Here is an 18,128-nt window from a genome sequence, read left to right as displayed (position 1 = left end):
TAAAACTAAAAAAAAGCAAATGTACATTTTAAAATTAAAGCTAAGTATATTAAATGCAAAACATTCATTGAAATTAAAACTAAAATAAATAAAATGTAAACTAAAAAGATACAATTTTAAATAAAAAAACAAAACAATAAAATAAATAACAAAAACATTAAATGAAAGAAAAACAACATAAAAACTAATTGTCATTGTCAACACCGCTTATCCTGGTTAGGGTCGTGGGGCGCTGGAGCCTATCCCAGCTGACTTCGGGCGAAAGGCGGACTACACCCTGAACTGGTCGCCAGTCAGTCACAGGGCACACATAGACACGGACAACCATTCACACTCACATTCACACCGTCACTGAGTGGCAACTGATCCCACGCTGCCCGCACCAAAGTCAGGCGAGTGCACCACCACACCATCAGTGACTAAAAACTAATTAAAATAAATAAAGTAAAATAATTTTTTTTTTAGAAAAATAGTAATGTATTTCAATAAAATAAATGTAAATAATAGCAAAACAAAATAGAAATAATCTTAATAAAATTAAAATCGTAATACGGTACAATAAAAAATACAGATATATATTTTAATTTTATATATCGCCCATTGTGGGGTTTCTTTCTTTCTTTTTTTTTCATGGTCACAATATTTCCCAAAAGTTTCATTTTTAAAGACCTAAATGCCAGTTTGTGACAATTTGTGTATGATGAATAGAAAAATTCACAATTTAAAAAATTTATTTTCTAAGCTGTCAGGTGCATGCCAAAGCCAACAGGTGGCGCTATAAGCCCCAACTGTACAGCCTGAATAATTTAATTTAGGGAAAAGACATGAACAACAATGCGAATGGAAAAATCATACTACTCGTAGAGTTATTCCTGAAAAGCACACTTGACTACTAACCTCAATAAAATAATGAAAAAAAATTCCCACCAACTGCTTTACCCTATCTTGTTTTGTTTTTTTCCAAAAGGTCAGATTTTTGTGGCCGAAAAAGCAGTTTGTGCGACATGTGGAGGCCAAAGGCAATAGACAAAACACCATTTTAGCCTACCTGCTCTAGGATGGTCTTCCTCTTCTTGGCGTCGGTGACGGTGGACAGCTGCATGTTGCCCATCTTCTTCATCTTCTCGTCCATGTCGATCTTCTGCTCCAGCTTGCGGATCTCGGCGCGCAGCAGGCGCACAGTGTCGTCGCGGTGGTGCTGGCGGGCCAGGGTGGCGGCGCACGCCGAGTGGATCGCCGTGATCCAGTTCTCCAGCTCCGTCTGACCCGACGTCTGAAGGGACGAACGCGCACAGTCACATTAAGGACTCCGTTCTGTGCCGACGGAATACATTCATCTTCATTGTCATTGGGACAGGAGGATGAATCCACACGAGCCAACACAGCAATAATACAAATACATAATAACTGCGTGCTAATGGACCTTTTCTGCTGCCGGACATATCATCGAGTGGGGGGTGGGCTGATTGAGTTCTTCTGCCGCCGGACCTTTCGTGACTGACGAGGCAAGCGGTTGTGGCCGGTGGGCTTGTTCGTCAGCAAGGTCGCTTCTTTGATTGGCTACATTCACGTTTCACGTTACAATTCATATTCAATATTTAACGGGTTCAAGAGTTAAGATTGTCAGCCCCGACAAAAACTAAACAAAATGTTTTACATTTATTGACAATATATCATTGATAATAATGGCAACAATCAAGAACTGTTGCTAGAGTTAATTGAATATAAATTAATTTACATATAAAGTATAACAAAAGTGAACCAATAACATTAAGCTACATCTATTGTTAAAAAGTCAGGTTGTATGTAAATGAGGTACGGATGAGGACGTGTGATAAGAGCAAAGCAGTCAGCCACCCTAATAAAATGTATTCATTGCATCTTTGTCCTCCATTTTGCGAACGTGACAGGTGCCAGCATACAAATGACGAATTGTCATAGCTCACAATGCTCAGTGACAGCGCGCCCTTTAAACACATCAACATACCATACGTACCGTACATATCATACATATTTACACTTCCGCTGACCTGGAAGAGGAAGGCGTCTCCGGCCGAGTTGCTGAGGCAAAACACAAAATCCTTCTTGGGGTGTTCGGGCACCGCCTGCACGATGGCGTTCTCGGCCCACAGCGCGTGTTTGGGAACGCTGGTGTGATCGATGCCCGAGCGACCGTCCGACTCGTACAGGAACAGCGTGCAGCCTGGAACGCACGCAAACACCGGTCATTCATTTCATGCCTTACAAATCACATCAAGAAAGAAAATCTCTACTTTAAGTGAATACTCCAGAATCTTTATTTTACTGCTATGGGCCTCAGTCTCAACCCAGATAATTTGTCTTACATTGTAGCTGTGTCTTAGTGTTATACTCCATAGTCTCCACTTCACTGCAGTGGCACTTAGCCTCCCCTTGTTCCTTAATATTACTCCGCAGTCTCCCCTCGAATACGTTTGTTGCTGTGCCTTAGCTCCAGACACTACAGTATTATACACTGCAATCTCCACTTTGCTGCAGGAAACGTCAGTCTACCCTCATATACATTAGCTTGCACCCTGTTAGGGTGCCTTTGTATTATAATTCACTGTCTCGACTTTTCTGCAGTAGATAAGACATTTTGGGCCCTAAGTCTCCTCTCGGAAAGTACAGCGTTATACTCCGCAGTCTCAATTTTCCTGAGGCAGGCGGTTGTTGTGTATCGCTCGGGGATGAGATGGATTAGACACGGATGCCGGCATGAAATTAAACGAGGCAGAGGACAGAAAACGCAAAACACAGAGGAGGAGGCACAGCAAAGAACCCCGCTCAAGGTCACAGGGACTGTGTTGTCTTTAGTTTGAGGGTGCACAGACCTTTTAGCGAGACCCAGTAGTGTTTCCACTTGCGTCTGGCGGCCGGCTCCACCTTCTTGCCCTTCTTATGCACCAGGAAGTTCTTGACGGCCAGCGCTCCCGCCTTGCGCACCGTGCCGTGAGCGCAGCTCGCCGCCACCGCCGACTCCGACGGGTAGGCGCTGCTGAGTGTGCCGCTGCTTTGCTCGTCGCTGACCGCCGAGCTCGCCTCCTCTGAGCGGTCCCAGCCTCGGTGCGCCTGAAGGGGGAGAAATGATGGGATAAAAACTGATTTATTTTGTCAAAATATGAATCCTTTATTTGATAAGAGAGAGGGCAAGCAATTGGAGAATGATACGATTAATAAACATTTTAAATACAACCTGCTGGCCGCTTTCTAAGAAGTTTCTGTCTATTTCTCTCTCTCTCTTCTATCTTATTTTGTCTCACAAAAAAGTACAATGCCAGAGATAGAGACAAGGTCAACATTCTTATCTTCACACTAAAACAAAGTTTATATGAGGTCTATAAAGGTTAAAAAATGGCATTTCCTAAATAAATAAATAAATAAATAAATAAAGGTGTGAGGGTCCTGCAGAGGTGCACATGTTTTAAAGTGTAATTTGCAATCTGTATTTACTACATTCTTTAAAATGTAAAAAATAAAAAATAAAAATGTAACTCTTTAGTCAAAAAATAAGCTTTTTTTTTACGTTTTCGTGAGAGTGTTGCAGGTGAGAGTTGGTGTGCCAACTCAATGTGGATGTTGAAGGGGGTGGGCGCTTTAAAAAGTTTGGTAAAGACAAGACTGCTCCAATAAAGAGAACCCTCGGAATTAAATTTTTTGTTCTTGGAGGTTTTTTCAAAATATTTATGCAACACTTTGTCCAAAACACAAAGGAAGACTTGAAAATGCATGAGAGTCTTGCAAGGGGTGAGCAAGATTAAAAATGCGATTTAATAAAATGCAATACAAATAATTGAGTAAGTATAATTACATTGTTTTTTTAATATTGTTTGTTTAAATTCAAAGTCAAAAACATTTTGTTTTGCGTGTGGGCGAGAGAGCGTGGGTGCGACAACTCAGTAATGAACAACTAACATAACCCCTGTAATTGAAATTGTTCAACATTTTGGAATTCAACCTCAAATTTTAAGGACAATTAGGTCTAAAATTTGAACAGGAATCATTCTCCTTGTCTATTTTGTCTATTATAGCAATTATTATTTTGGGGCTTTTCTCTTATGCACATGTCGTATCACAAGGGGTTGAGTGATGACAACGTCAAAGAAAATAGTAAGAATAAATGAAAAAATTACTTCATAGCCATTCAAAGCTTCGCCACATACTCTATTGTTTTTAAGTCAGAACAATTAGCTATAATGTGATAAAGTATAATTGTAACTGACCCAGCCGGCACGGTGCACGACTGGTTAGCACATCTGCCTCACAGTTCTGGATCTGCCTCACAGGTCTGGGGACCGGGGGGTTCAAATCCCGGCCCCGCCTGTGTGGAGTTTGCATGTTCTCCCCGTGCCTGTGTGGGTTTTCTCCTGGCACTCCGGTTTCCTCCCACATCCAAAAAACCTGCATGGTAGGTTGATTGAAGACTCTAAATTGCCCGTAGGTGTGAATGTGAGTGCGAACGGTTGTTTGTTTCTATGTGCCCTGCGATTGGCTGTGCCCCGCCTCCCACCCGGAGATAGCTGGGATAGGCTCCAGCAGTCCAGCAGCCCCCGACCCTAGTGAGGATAAGCAGTAAAACAAGATGGATGGCTGGATGGATGGATGTAACTGACCCAGACTTGATTGTCCAGCTCTTTGCGGAAGTTCTCGTAGACACCTCCGCCACCTCCTCGTGCCTCCGCCGCGCTGCTGCTACCGCTGTCGCTGCCGTTGCGAAAGAGGGCGTTCTCGACAGCAGAGTACACGGAAAAGGATGCCGACATGGCCTTGCAGCGCCGCGACAACTGCTCACCGTCCGCCGGCACATCTGGCTCGGCCGCCACGCCATCAATGCCGCTGTCGCCATACTCACTGCCCTCTCCCAACGCGGCTGAAATGTCCTGTCGGGAGGAGGACGCCATGTTGTGTGTAGCTTATACAGGGTACATGTAAGACATAATTCATATTTAAAGTAATAATTTCTGGACATTTTTCAAGGGTGTGCGCTGGGCAGAGTGGGAATGCCAACTCAGTCGGGACATTGAGGTGAAATTGTTCGGGAAAAGGCAGGGATAATCCAATAAAGAGGGCCCTTGGAATTGAAATTGTACAGAATTTAACCTAAATTTTTGAGTAAAATTTGGGCAGAAATGTGTGTGGGTCCTCGAATGGGTGCGTAGAATTACATTGGTTATCAGTATATGCGATATAGTACAACAAATAATTTATTTATTTTTTATTTTTTTTAAATTTTTATTCAAAAGGAGCATTTTTTTAAATTGGGATGTTTGGTGGGAGGAGGTACGCCAATGTTATGAAAAGGCTGGACTAACCCAATAAAACAGACCCTCAAAATTCAAATTGTACCAACAAGAAACAAACAAATGGCTATTTGAATGTTTAAGGTTGCCGACACCTGGACTAACCCAATAAAAGTGCACCCTTTGGTTGAAAAATTCAAACAAGAACTGAAAATGGGTGTGGTTTCTCCAGGGGGTACGCAAGACTAACATTTTAATCTGTTTATATGTGACCTGGAATAACAATTACAAATTTACATTGCCCAAGATGGTGCGCCAACTAGGGGTTGATTTAAAAAAAGAAATTTTTTATTTTTATTTTTTTTAATTCATTCAAGACGTCAAAAACTACATGAATAAATAAATACAAACCCAAAACTACACATCTTTAACAGCAAAGAGATTTGAATATCTATACATATACACATATTGCTATACCTTCGCATATACAGTACACCTACACATATGTTAAGGAATATAAATATGATTAAAGATGTTTTGTTGTTGTTGATTACAATAAGATGAAAATCAAGTCGAAGTCGATTAATCATATAGCCTAATGTATAAGGACATAAAAAGATATATAAAGTAAAAAAAGGGGGGGGGGGGGGGGGGAGTCGGGCGCCAACTGAAGGTGAAACTTTCCCACTAATGGAATGATGATGGTACGTCACCCAACATATAGACGGAGCTTGTTGGTCAAAACACAATGTGGTCATTTACGTTATATATAGAATGTGTGTATGTGCTAGAGCATTAGTATGTGTGTGTGTGTGTGTGTGCGTGTGTGGCATCTGTTTCCGCTGGAAAGTTTTCCACGAGAGGTTCAGTGTCCTCCTCAGAGTTCGTCTTTTAAGAAACTGAGACACTCTATTCATTTTCCTCCATGTTTTGCCGCCTTGTGCGTCTATTTATAGCTGCTGCTCAACCCCCCTGACACACACAGACACACCAACACACGCACAAACACAGCCGGGTGAATTTGTGATGTGCACTTATTGAGTGCAGCTTGGTGGTTCTTGGGAAGGAAACTTCTCTTGTTATGGACTTTTCTACTGAATGTGACTAAGACACAAACTCTTGTTTTAACAAATCTCATGGTGACTTTTTAGTCAATCAGCTTTTGGCTAAATTGAAACGACTAATTCAATTAATATTTAAAGCACAAGTGTGCATCAGCCTTCGTCTGGTGTGTGCAAGAAGTCTGGAGAGAACGGAAACAAGGCCAGCGCAACCAACTGTGATAAATACTAAATGCATGTGTATTTACTTTTTCATCGTTAAAAACTGAATATAAAAAACTTAATTGTAGATGTAATAAAAAATGTTTTACTCATAGAAATAAATAAAATACAAATGTTGTACAAGACCACATTTTAAGAATTTAATAAAAACGAATGTGTAAATAAATTAGGAGCTTTAACATCTGCAAAAATATTATGAATCATAATATAAATAATAATAATATTAAAATATATTTTAGACAATTAAATAATTATATTAATAAAATATTGTTATACTTTTTCATGACACCAAAAATAGACTCCCGATCTAGAAATGAGTACAATAATTACAAATCTAATACAAATATTTATTAAAATAAAACATTTTGCTTTAGAAAATAAACACATTTAATTAAAAGGTTATTTAATTAAATAACAACGCATTAGAGCGGCATGGTGGACGACTGGTTAGAGCGTCAGCCTCACAGTTCTGAGGACCCGGGTTCAATCCCCGACCCCGCCTGTGTGGAGTTTGCATGTTCTCCCCGTGCCTGCGTGGGTTTTCTCCGGGCACTCCGGTTTCCTCCTACATCCCAAAAACATGCATGAATTGAAGACTCTAAATTGCCCGTAGGCATGACTGAGTGCGAATGGTTGTTTGTTCCTATGTGCCCTGCGATTGGCTGGCAACCAGTTCAGTGTGTAACCCGCCTCCTGCCCGATGACAGCTGGGATAGGCTCCAGCACGCCCGCGACCCTAGTGACAAGAAGCGGCTCAGAAAATGGATGGATGGATGGAACAACGCATTATTAAAAATACATTATTCCCTCATAATGTTTTATAATAAAATTAATAATCAATTAAATTAAATTAAAACAATTATTTTAAAGCCTGCAAAATGACTTTTCCTTCACATAAAAATAAGCATACTAAAACTAAAAATACATTTGAATTTAAACAGCAAATGAGTGATGAGGTCATACTCTTTAGACGTTTGTTAAAATGCTCGGCAGTGTTTACCTGAGTGGTTTGCGCGCGGCGTCCCTGAAAAACAGGACGCGTCTGTGGGGCCGCCAAGCCGACCCCACTCAGGCCCTCCGAGAGGCAGTGTGAGCGTCGGCAGGGGAGCGTGAAGGCTCCGTAAGCGCCGCCGCCGCCGCCGCCGTCCTCCTCACTCGGGGACATCGGCCCAGTCTCAGGGTTGACATCGCGACCGCCGCTGCCGTCCTGCTCGACGTCTCTGCGGCGGACCCTTTGATCCCGGAAGCCCGCACTCTGGTGGCTGCACAGGTGGTCCAAAGACGAGGCGCGCTCTGCTACACCTGTCACACACGCATGAGGAGTCCATAAAGCATTATAAATGATGTAAATATGCTTCATTAGTGTCACATTAAATATGACGAAAATATGGAATATTGGAGGTGACTAGACATTAAATATGGTGTACATTTAGTAATTCAATGGCGAAAATTACATTCAACTTAATAATCATTTGTTATGACTGATACATGCATATTTCATGACGTATTTAATTATTTAATGGTAATTTCATTAATTTAATGGCATTATTTTCATCCATCAATCCAGCCATCCATCCATTTTCTATACCGCTTATCTTCACTAGGGTCGCGGGCAGCATCATTTTCATTTAACTAATTTTTTCATTTAGCTGATATTTTCTTTTATTTATTTTTTTATTGGTATTTGTATAGAAATCTGTAATTATTCAGTGGATATTTTAAATTAAATGACATGACATTTGTATATAATGGGATGTTTATCTATTTAATTGAAGTTCCTATAATTTCACAATTTATTCAATTGATGACTATTAATTTATCTGATTTGTATTTATTTAAACACATCTGGTTACGTTTTCTTTATTTTTTGTATTTATTTAATGACATGATCTATTTAATGGCATTTTTATTTATTGAAATGGTTATTATTAAATTATATTTTATATTTACTTGATGCCATGTTTAATTTGCAGTAATCAAGCAGATGAATTAATTTTCTAGAACTTATAACTTTTTTATATCTATGAATGAAATTTGTATTTTTAATGGTATCTATTTACATGTTTAATTATTGATGTATTTTTTTTTTTACATTTGATGGCATTTTCATTTATCCATCCATCTTCTGTACCGCTTATCCTCACAAGGGTCGCGGGTGTGCTGGAGCCTATCCCAGCTATCTTCGGGTGAGAGGCGGAGTGCACCATAAACTGGTCGCCAGCCAATCGCATGGCACATTTAACAAACAACCATTCGCACTCACATTCACACCTACGTGCAATTTAGAGTCTTCAGTCAACCTGCCATGCGTGTTTTTGGAATGTGGGAGGAAACCGCAGTGCCCAGAGAAAACCCACGCAGGCACGGGGAGAACATGCAAACGCCAACAGGCGGGTTTGAAACCAGGTCCTCAGAACTGTGAGGGGGACCCCAGTCGTCGCATTTTTATTCTTTCAAATGTATTCAATTAATTATTATTTAATGCCACATTTATGCATTTAATATAATTTGTAGAAATAAACATTGTTTTAAATTTCATTTCATTTGGATTTATTTAATGGCATTTTCATACATTTTTATAAACCTTTCATTTCATCAGTTTTTTATATTTAAGAATGAAGTTTGCATTTCTGGCGGCATGGTGACCGACTGGTTAGAGCGTCTGCCTCACAGCACCTGGGTTCAATCCCCGGCACCGCCTGTGTGGAGTTTACATGTTCTCCCCATGCCTGCGTGGGTTTTCTCCCACATCCCAAAAACATGTATGGTAGGTTAATTGACAACTCTAAATTGCCCGTAGGTGTGAATGTGAGTGCGAATGGTTGTTTGTTTATATGTGCCCTGCGATTAGAGGGCAACCAGTTCAGGGTGTACCCCCCCCCCCTCCTGCCCGATGATAGCTGGGATAGGCTCTAGCACGCCTGCGACCCTAGTGAGGAAAAGCGACTCAGACAATGGATGGACGGATGGTTTGCATTTCTAATGGCAATTTTTATTTTTAATATTAATGAAAATGAAATTAAATGATGTGTATTTTAAATTCTGTTTTTATTTATTTACAGTTTTAATTAATCTTGTATTTTTTCACATTTATTAAATGGCATTTTCATTTATTTATTAATTTATTACAGTGCATCCTTGAACTCAGCATGAAATAAATGAAATCAGTCAGTCACCCATCAAGGAGGTGGTAGACAAGATCAATGATCTGATTGGTTCTACTTCAGTAAATGCGAATTGAGTACCTAAAGATTATGAATCAGTGCAGCCTTGTGTAAATACAGTTATATAAATGTCGCGCGTCGCACCTTTGGGTCCTCGGGGCGATCGGCTGAACGGCTCCTCTTCCTCCGCCTCCTCTTCCTCCTCGCCTCCGTCCACCATCTCTTCCGTGCTGGTCATGTGTTCCTGGCTGAGATCCGACAGCGAGAACTCCAGGCTGTCCTCCCTCCACATGTCGGCCGACTTGGAGCGCATCTTCTTGAAACCGGCGGGCTCGTCATCGTGAGCCAGTGTGTCCGCCTCGGACGTGTCGGGCGTGGGCGTGGCCGAGGCGTCGTGCTCCTCGGGCCTCAAGGTCATGGCCACGCGCTGCGTCCAGTGCGGGTTGACGCCTAAGTCGGTCAGGCCGCCCGCATCCTCGGCATCAAAGGCTTCCGGGCCGCTCTCGGCCAGCGAGCGCGGGATGCTGGGCGTGCTGGAGGAGCGAGTGGACGCTTCCGAGTTGCGGTGCCGCTCCGGCTGCTTGGCCGACAGGGAGTGGCGAGGGCGGCGGGCCACCGACTGCTTGGCGGCGGAGGACAGGCGGAGAGAGCGTGATGACGCGTGCTTACGGGAGAGGTGGCCGGCCGAAACGCCGTGGAAGGCGTTCTCGCCGTTTTGGCTCTCCACATTTCCCATCGTGCAACTGCAGATTATATATGACGTTTATCAGTATCAGTATTCAACTTTCTGTAAATGTGAAAAATTTTCTGAAGAAAAAAAAGAAATGTGGGTTTTTTTTAAGAACTATACGACTTCATTTTGGAAATATAGATCTTTTTTTAGATGTAACTTTTGAAAATATTCAACTTTTGTTTACGGAACAATATATTTATATTGTGTATATATATTGTTTTTCAAAAATATGCTACTTATTTTGGAAATGTATATAGTAGTTTGTGGGAAATATACAACTTTTTGAGGAATATATAACTTAAAATAGATTTTTTTAAATCAGAAATGTAAAAATGTTTTCTGAAATATATATTTATGGAAATATACAACTTTTTTTACGGGCATACATGACTTTTTGGAAATATAAGGCTTTTTTCACAAATACATGACTTCTTCTATGACTTTTCCAGAAAGATTATTATTATTATTAAATTATAACTTGTTTCAGAATGATAAAACTTTTTTTAATGAGAAAACATACGACTTTTTACGGGAATTTGTGACTTTGATTTCGAAAATATATAACTTTTTGTGGAAATATTTGCCTTTTTTCTTCAACAATTTACTAATTTTGTCATAAATGTACATTTTGGAAATGTAAGACTTTTTTCAGCAATATGTGACTTTTTGGGGAAATATACAACTTTTTTTATAGATTTTTTACGTATGAATTTTCTGAAATGTATAACCTTTGCAATACATATGACTTAAAAAAAACACAATGAAATACATTATTTTTTTTACCTTAGTATGTGTTATAATTGTTGCAGTTTATAGTACGTGCTGGTTAAAATGTTGGGTTAACTTATTTTTACACCTGTAAAACAGTATGTGACTTACAAGATTGGGCTTTATTACTATGGCAAGAGTTTGACCCTGGAACAGAATTAGTTCAATTTCCCTTTTTTTTCTAATCTTCTTATTAACCAAAAAGCAAAAAAATTGTACTTCATGTTGGTGCCCTTAATCCAGGCTTTTACAGTTTCTTTTTCTTAAAATTAACAATGGTTGACAGAATTTTACGCTTGTAAGAATGTTTAAATTCGACTCAAAACATTGCCTATACGGTTAAAGGTTTTATGGCAACTGTTTCCTGTGGGGAAAATGTTTACCTGTTGTCAAGGTCTGGGCCTCAGCGGCATCTCGGCCTCACCATCTTGCCAGCGCATGATTCTCCACACGTCACGCTCACGAGGTTGCGCTGTGGTGGGAATATTAAGACGACCAAGCACACATCACGATGACCTAAAAAGCATCAACAAAAATAGTCTAAAGCCTGCCGCACACTGAGTGTTGCGACCAAACCCGACCGACTGAACTCCCACGCAGTGTACGTGATTCGTAAACTATTTTCACGAGTAGCTGATTACTCAGCTCCTGGCTTTGCAGCGATTCAAAATTTGAATCGCAGTTGTGTGGTGTTGCAACTAGCAGATTACCGCCAATCAAAATGCATCTAAACTTTCACACGCTAAAAAATACATTTCCGGTTTTTAAGAAAGCGATACCCGGCCGGCCAAAAAAAAGAGAAAAAGTTGAGTAGTTTTTTAGTAAAAAAAATATAATTTTGGGTTAAAATAGTATAAATTTAGGATAAATTGTGTCTATTCTTAACAATTGAGTATTATATTTTTGTGGAAAAAAATATAAATATAAAAACAAGTCATGATCTTATGAGAATTAAGTTTTATTTTTTTATTAAATTGTATTAGAGAAGGTGGACGACTGGTTAGAGCGTCAGCCTCACAGTTCTGAGGACCCGGGTTCAATCCCCGGCCCCGCCTGTGTGGAGTTTGCATGTTCTCCCCGTGCCTGCGTGGGTTTTCTCCGGGTACTCCGGTTTCCTCCCACATCCCAAAAACATGCATGAATTGGAGACTCTAAATTGCCCGTAGGCATGACTGTGAGTGCGAATGGTTGTTTGTTCCTATGTGCCCTGCGATTGGCTGGCAACCAGTTCAGGGTGTACCCCGCCTCCTGCCCGATGACAGCTGGGATAGGCTCCAGCACGCCCGCGACCCTAGTGAGGAGAAGCGGCTCAGAAAATGGATGGATGGATGTATATAGTGACACCTGGCGGCACGGTGGACAACTGGTTAGCACGTCTACCTCACAGTTCTGAGGACCGGGGTTAAAATCCCGGTCACGCCTGTGTGGAGTTAAGCGGAACAGAAGATGAATGAATGAATGCATGGTGGCACCTTTTGTAAAAAGAAAAAAAATGTCAATTTTTTTCACAACGCAGATTGCGTCTTTTTTTTCTTCCTGAAAATAAAAGACTTTTCTCTTAAATATAAAAAAAATGTCCTGCTAAAATGTGATATGAAATTGAGCACATATACTTCTAGAGGTCACATTTAGTGAAGCTGAGCCTTAATAATGTCTTAAAAGACATCCTTCAGGTGCTCACCTCCAGGATGTTCAGGTTGAAGTCGTGGGCGTGTCCTACGGCGGATTTCCAAGTCCTGCTTGGACTTATTCGGATGACCTGAAACACAGGGAGAAAAAAATCATGTCAAAAGTAAAGACAAGAGTGAGACGTTTGCACGCAGTACATCAAGTCCCAACGTCAAGCCACATTTCTTTGAACTACACCCTGGAAACTCACAGCTTCAACCGCAAACCGCTCGGGCATGTGTGCACACGCCAACGCCGGCCGCCCTGCAATCTTGAAAAAAATAAATACAAACACTCGTGCACAGCTAAGCACGGCAAGCAGAATGAAAGGATGAAAGCGCATATGCGAGTATGATGCTATGTGATGCGTGTAATATGTAACAGTTAAAAGACCACGGTGGACAAATGGTAACTTAATTATTCATATGCAAGTGGCGGGGTGCGACATCAGTTGTGTAACTGAGACGCACAGTCCTTGTGGTGTCGTATTAAAGAAAAACATTTGAAAGGAACATTTTGTTAAATAATACCGCTTTGTTTATGCAGCTCAGGTTAACGTCAAAGCAAACTTCATCCAGCAGCTGCACATTTTAACATGTGAAATCCTATTTTGACAAGATTCTTATTCCATTAGCCTACTAGCATAATTGCATAAGACATTTTTGAACGTTTTCGGAAAACAAGAAAAAAACAACTAATTCAACAAACAAGAAGAGTCCAGTTGCCTCGATTTAACCTTTGCGGAATACCATAACCTGGATGACTGAGGATCTACACTGACATAAAGAAAATACACAATTTTTAGCAAGCACATTGGTATTTCTATTGATATTGTGACAATTAGTTAAAAATGACTTAGGCAATTATGCTATTAGGTTAACAATTTGTTTTGAATTGTTTTATTTATTCAAACTGAATAAACTATGACAGAATTTTTGGGGGGGATATTAAGGAGAAATTATATTTGGGTTACAGTACATAATTAGTTACTCTAAGTAGGTTATTTAAAACAAAAACAAAAAGAAGCAACCAAACAAGCTGTAGTTGTATATCAAAGTAAAAACTGAATGAAGGTTATGTGGCAAAACAATAATAAAAAAATAAGTTGTTACTGTATGTACAGTATAATAAAAAGTAGACAGGAAGTTACAGTGATGTCATGAGATACGAGTGGCCGTTGTTTGGCCAATTCTTTTGCTTTGACAGGAGAAATTTGAGATATGAGCACTGCATGGTGGGAGTTTACTCAACTCACAACAAGCAGCAGTTTGAAAGATAGTGAACAATTCTTCAAAAAAGAGCGGAAAGCTTACATAAGTCACTTGCAAAAACTAAACATAACGCATAGAAAATAATACATTGTGCATTTAAACAGACACATAGCTTTGGCTTAATAAAGTGCATTTAGCTTCAAGCTAACAAACAATGTCAAACACGCCGCTAACGAATAGCATCGGTGAAGTGGTGTTATAATAACACTTTAATCAATGAATATTTGAACACAAATGGTGGAGCAACACATGAAGACATAATATAATAGTACTCGCAGGCATCTATTCTTTATCCTCTGTGAAGAATGACTTCTTTTAATTGAAGAAAGAAATGGCAAAACTATGTTTTTATAAAGTACAATATCATACAGTTCTATTTTTCTTATTAAAAATTACATTACAAACGATTTTGTTGTTGTTTTTTGTGTAGGGAGGCTGAAACGGAAACACACCAACAAAACCAAGAAGGCAAAACCTTTTGGCGAAGGTTACGTATTGAACAAACTACAACTACTTCCTGTGCAAAACATGACCCCGTGAGGACTTTCAATTTCCATGCTATTTACATACTGCATCTATCCAACATGTGTGCTTTGTGTAGTAAAGCTGTCCGACTACACAGCAGCACTGACAAAAGTGTTGCTTTTCCTCTCAGTGTTTACTCTCTTTTATTGGCTTTTCTCTGTATCTGCCCTACAGCGAAGTACGTGTGTGTGTGTGTGTGTGTGTGTGTGTGTGTGCGTGCGTGGCTATGAATAGAAAGGTGTGTGAGATAGAAGCAGACGATGATACTGGGTGAGGGGGTGGTTGAGGTTATTGTTGCTGAGCTTTAAGTGGATCAAAGTGTTTCTGCCTGAGCCTGGCAGTGTATTCACTCGCAGTATTACAGGCATTTAAAAAAAATGCAAACTAACAAATTATACCTACAGTATTTAAACTCAAAATAATGAAATATGGTCACTGATGGTGTAGTGGTGCACTCGCCTGACTTTGGTGCAGCGTGGGTTCAGTTCCCACTCAGTGACGGTATGAATGTGAGTGCGAATGGTTGTCCATGTTTATATGTGCCCTGCGACTGACTGGCGACCAGTACAGGTGGTAGTCCGCCTTTCGCCCGAGGTCAGCTGGGAAAGGCTCCAGCGCCCCACGACCCTAACCGGGATAAGCGGTGTTGAAAATGGATGGCTGGATAATGAAATATTGGCTTTAATTCTTATTATTGTGAGCTGCTTTGATATGACTGGATGACAATGTGGCATTTTTAGGAGGTTGCGGCATTTCTTCAAACAAACTACCTATATCTACCTTACATAATGAAATATTGACTTTAATTCTTATTATTCTTGTCTGTTGGTTTAATACAACTGGCCGACAATGTGTTTTTCTTTTTTACCCCCAACAGGTCGCAGTTTAATCGTGAGAGCTACCAAAATCTAACACAAGAAAATGAAATATCGGCTTTAATTCTTATTATTCTTGTCAGCTAGGATTTACTAAATATCAATGCAAACTACCTCAACCTATATCTATACAACATGACATTTTTAAAATAATTTTTCTTATCAGATGGTTTAATACAAAGGGACGAGAATGTGGCATTTTTATCAGGTAGCAGCATTTATTCGTAGTTATCTTATCAACACTAAAAAAAAAAACAAGAACTCTTGGCTTTAATTGTAATCATTCTTGTCAGCTGGTTCAACAACAACGTGGCATTTTTTTGTATTAATATTTTTGCAGGTAGCAGCTTTTATTCATGTAAAGGTAACTCTACCTCATCCACTACAACAAAAGGAAACATTGACTTTTATCCTTATTATTCTTGACAGGGGATTGGATGACAATGTGGCATTTTAAAGACCTTTGAACACCTGATTTAAGATTATGTGTCATTATTAGGGATAATTAAGGCCTTTGTTTTGGAGGGAAAAAAAAGATTGCGACATTTAATAATGATGCTAATGAATTGCTCACAGTCGACTGTCAAACTGTCAGTGTGTCAGAAGGCTGATGGCAGATAAAACACTAACAAACATTCCCGTGAGGAAAGGTTTTTTTTTCCCCAACACATAGACTTATCATTATTATTATTGTTACGTCTTTTGTGGAGATGCTTCCTGGTGTACAACATTGGCTTTCTTAAAAGAAGAAGTGGTCCCAATGTGAATCATTCTTGTATAACGACACTTTGCACTCCACCCACAGTCATAAATTATCCATCATAGAGAGGTACGCATGACTAAGCGCCATCGCCTCCTGGAGCAACAACAACAACTTGTACCATCTGTGAAGAATTAGAAATGTATTGCTTTGATGGGCTGGATGTTCTGCTAAATGGTTGTTTTAAGGAGTAACTTAGCAACCAGTTCTGAACCTGCTGGGTGGTTTGGAAAGCGACTGCTCCTAAATTTGCTAAGTGCTAGTAAGCTATTTAGTCACAGTGATAGCATTCAGTATAAACTGGTAAGAAGTAGCACTCGTAGTCATTTACCTGGTTTCGTAGACCAAGTAAATAATGTAGGAGTGACAGTAGCCTGTCCTAAACTACAGAAGCTAGAGCAGCTGGTAAGTTGTAGCGCTAGTAGCCACTACTAAACCTGGTACCTGCAAAGTAGTCTTACTAACAGTCCTGCACCATTTGTAACATGAGACCTTGGCAGCTTGACTGATTTCCCCTGACCTCCACGTGCACCCTTGGGCTATGTTTACTCCCTCGAAGCCCCAAAATCCAATAGCATCCCGAACCAGGGAGGCAATCGTGCAATTATCTTGTTCTGAACCTGGTGAGCACAGAAAGACCGGTTCTGAAACTGCAAAGTACTCCAAGTAACAGTCCTGAACCTGTTGTAATATGAGACCTTGGCAGCTTGACTGATTTCCCCTGGGACCCTTGGGACACTTTTGCCCCTCCGAAACCCAAAAGCCACTGACGTCGTCCCTGGGTTTACCCTGCCCTTGGGCCTTTTCCTGCACCTTTGACATTCCTCACATAGTTAACTCCCCCACCTACCCCTGTCCATTACAGCAAGTGACTAAAGTTAACACTCTCTCTGTGGGGGGGGGGGGCAGGAATTCCTGAATGGAACAAAACTGGGGCGGCACAGTGAACAACTGGTTAGCGTATCCACCTCAAAGTTCTGAGGACCCGGGTTCAAATCCGGCCTCGCCTGTGTGGAGATTGCATGTTCTCCCTGTGCCTGCGTGGGTTTTCTCCATGTAGTCCGGTTTCCACCCACATTCCAAAAACATGCATGGTAGGTTAACTCAAGACACTAAATTTCCTGTAGGTGCAAATGTGGGTGTGAATGGGTGTTTGTTAATATGTGCCCTGCAATTGGCTGCCGACCAATTCAGCGTGTACCCCGCCTCTCGCTCACAGTCGGCTGGGATAGGCTCCGGCACACCCGCGACCCTAGTGAAGATAAGCGGTTTGGAAAATGAATGAATGAATGAACAAAACTGGGATATGGGAAGCAGCTTCTCCTGCAGCGTTACACAGAAATTCAAGATCAGAAACGCATGCAGGCTTTCCCAGGAATAGATACATGAAGACTAGCTCTAGCTTAGCATAGCATAGTGATATGTAGTCAAGCAGGCTCCACACCCACAGTCCCTCTATCTGAGACATCAGTGGTTGGGTTCCCTGAAAGAGGGAGATTAGGTTCTTATTCATCCTTTCGGGATCTGACGAACCATCACATGCGCAAATCAGCCACCCTCCCTTCCTCGCAGGCTCGACTCCCGACGCACAAACAGCGTCCCTGCTGCCTAAATCAAACAGCATTTAAAGCTTCATCAGTCCGGTGATGAGTGGCACAACAAAGCTTCCCATTTCCACATAAAAGTACAAAAACACTAGGCGGGAGTCGGGATTACCGTCACAGAGTTTGAGACGCGCAATCGCTGCCAATTGCTGTCAACGAGCCAAGCCAATCTCACGGGAATTGTGACAGCCTGTCCTAAATCCCGGTGGCATCGTTTGT

The 18,128-nt window shown here is 40.8% G+C and overlaps 1 protein-coding gene across 4 annotated transcripts in view; it reads right to left on the bottom strand.

Annotated features, from left to right (window-relative positions):
- Nucleotides 1–18,128, bottom strand: part of LOC133467396 (rho guanine nucleotide exchange factor TIAM1-like) — a 57,521-nt gene that overhangs the window by 28,806 nt on the left and 10,587 nt on the right. Inside the window, exons 1-9 of one of the 4 annotated variants that reach the window (XM_061752231.1) lie at nucleotides 13,086–13,139; nucleotides 12,888–12,965; nucleotides 11,590–11,722; nucleotides 9,850–10,448; nucleotides 7,542–7,843; nucleotides 4,632–4,898; nucleotides 2,853–3,090; nucleotides 2,031–2,203; nucleotides 1,049–1,273 (exon numbers count right to left, since the gene is read on the bottom strand). In XM_061752231.1, coding sequence (XP_061608215.1) covers nucleotides 1,049–1,273; nucleotides 2,031–2,203; nucleotides 2,853–3,090; nucleotides 4,632–4,898; nucleotides 7,542–7,843; nucleotides 9,850–10,441 — 1,797 coding nt within the window. In that variant the 5' untranslated portion in view covers nucleotides 10,442–10,448; nucleotides 11,590–11,722; nucleotides 12,888–12,965; nucleotides 13,086–13,139. Of the gene's footprint in view, nucleotides 1–1,048; nucleotides 1,274–2,030; nucleotides 2,204–2,852; nucleotides 3,091–4,631; nucleotides 4,899–7,541; nucleotides 7,844–9,849; nucleotides 10,449–11,589; nucleotides 11,723–12,887; nucleotides 12,966–13,085; nucleotides 13,140–18,128 lie in introns of those variants that run through there. The other 3 variants (XM_061752230.1, XM_061752232.1, XM_061752233.1) reach the window with 3 other exon arrangements.

The sequence above is a fragment of the Phyllopteryx taeniolatus genome, chromosome 17 (assembly GCF_024500385.1).
Source record: "Phyllopteryx taeniolatus isolate TA_2022b chromosome 17, UOR_Ptae_1.2, whole genome shotgun sequence".
Taxonomy (NCBI): domain Eukaryota; kingdom Metazoa; phylum Chordata; class Actinopteri; order Syngnathiformes; family Syngnathidae; genus Phyllopteryx; species Phyllopteryx taeniolatus.
The sequence above is the reverse complement of the archived record's forward strand: the minus strand, read 5'-3'. Positions and strand labels throughout refer to the sequence as shown.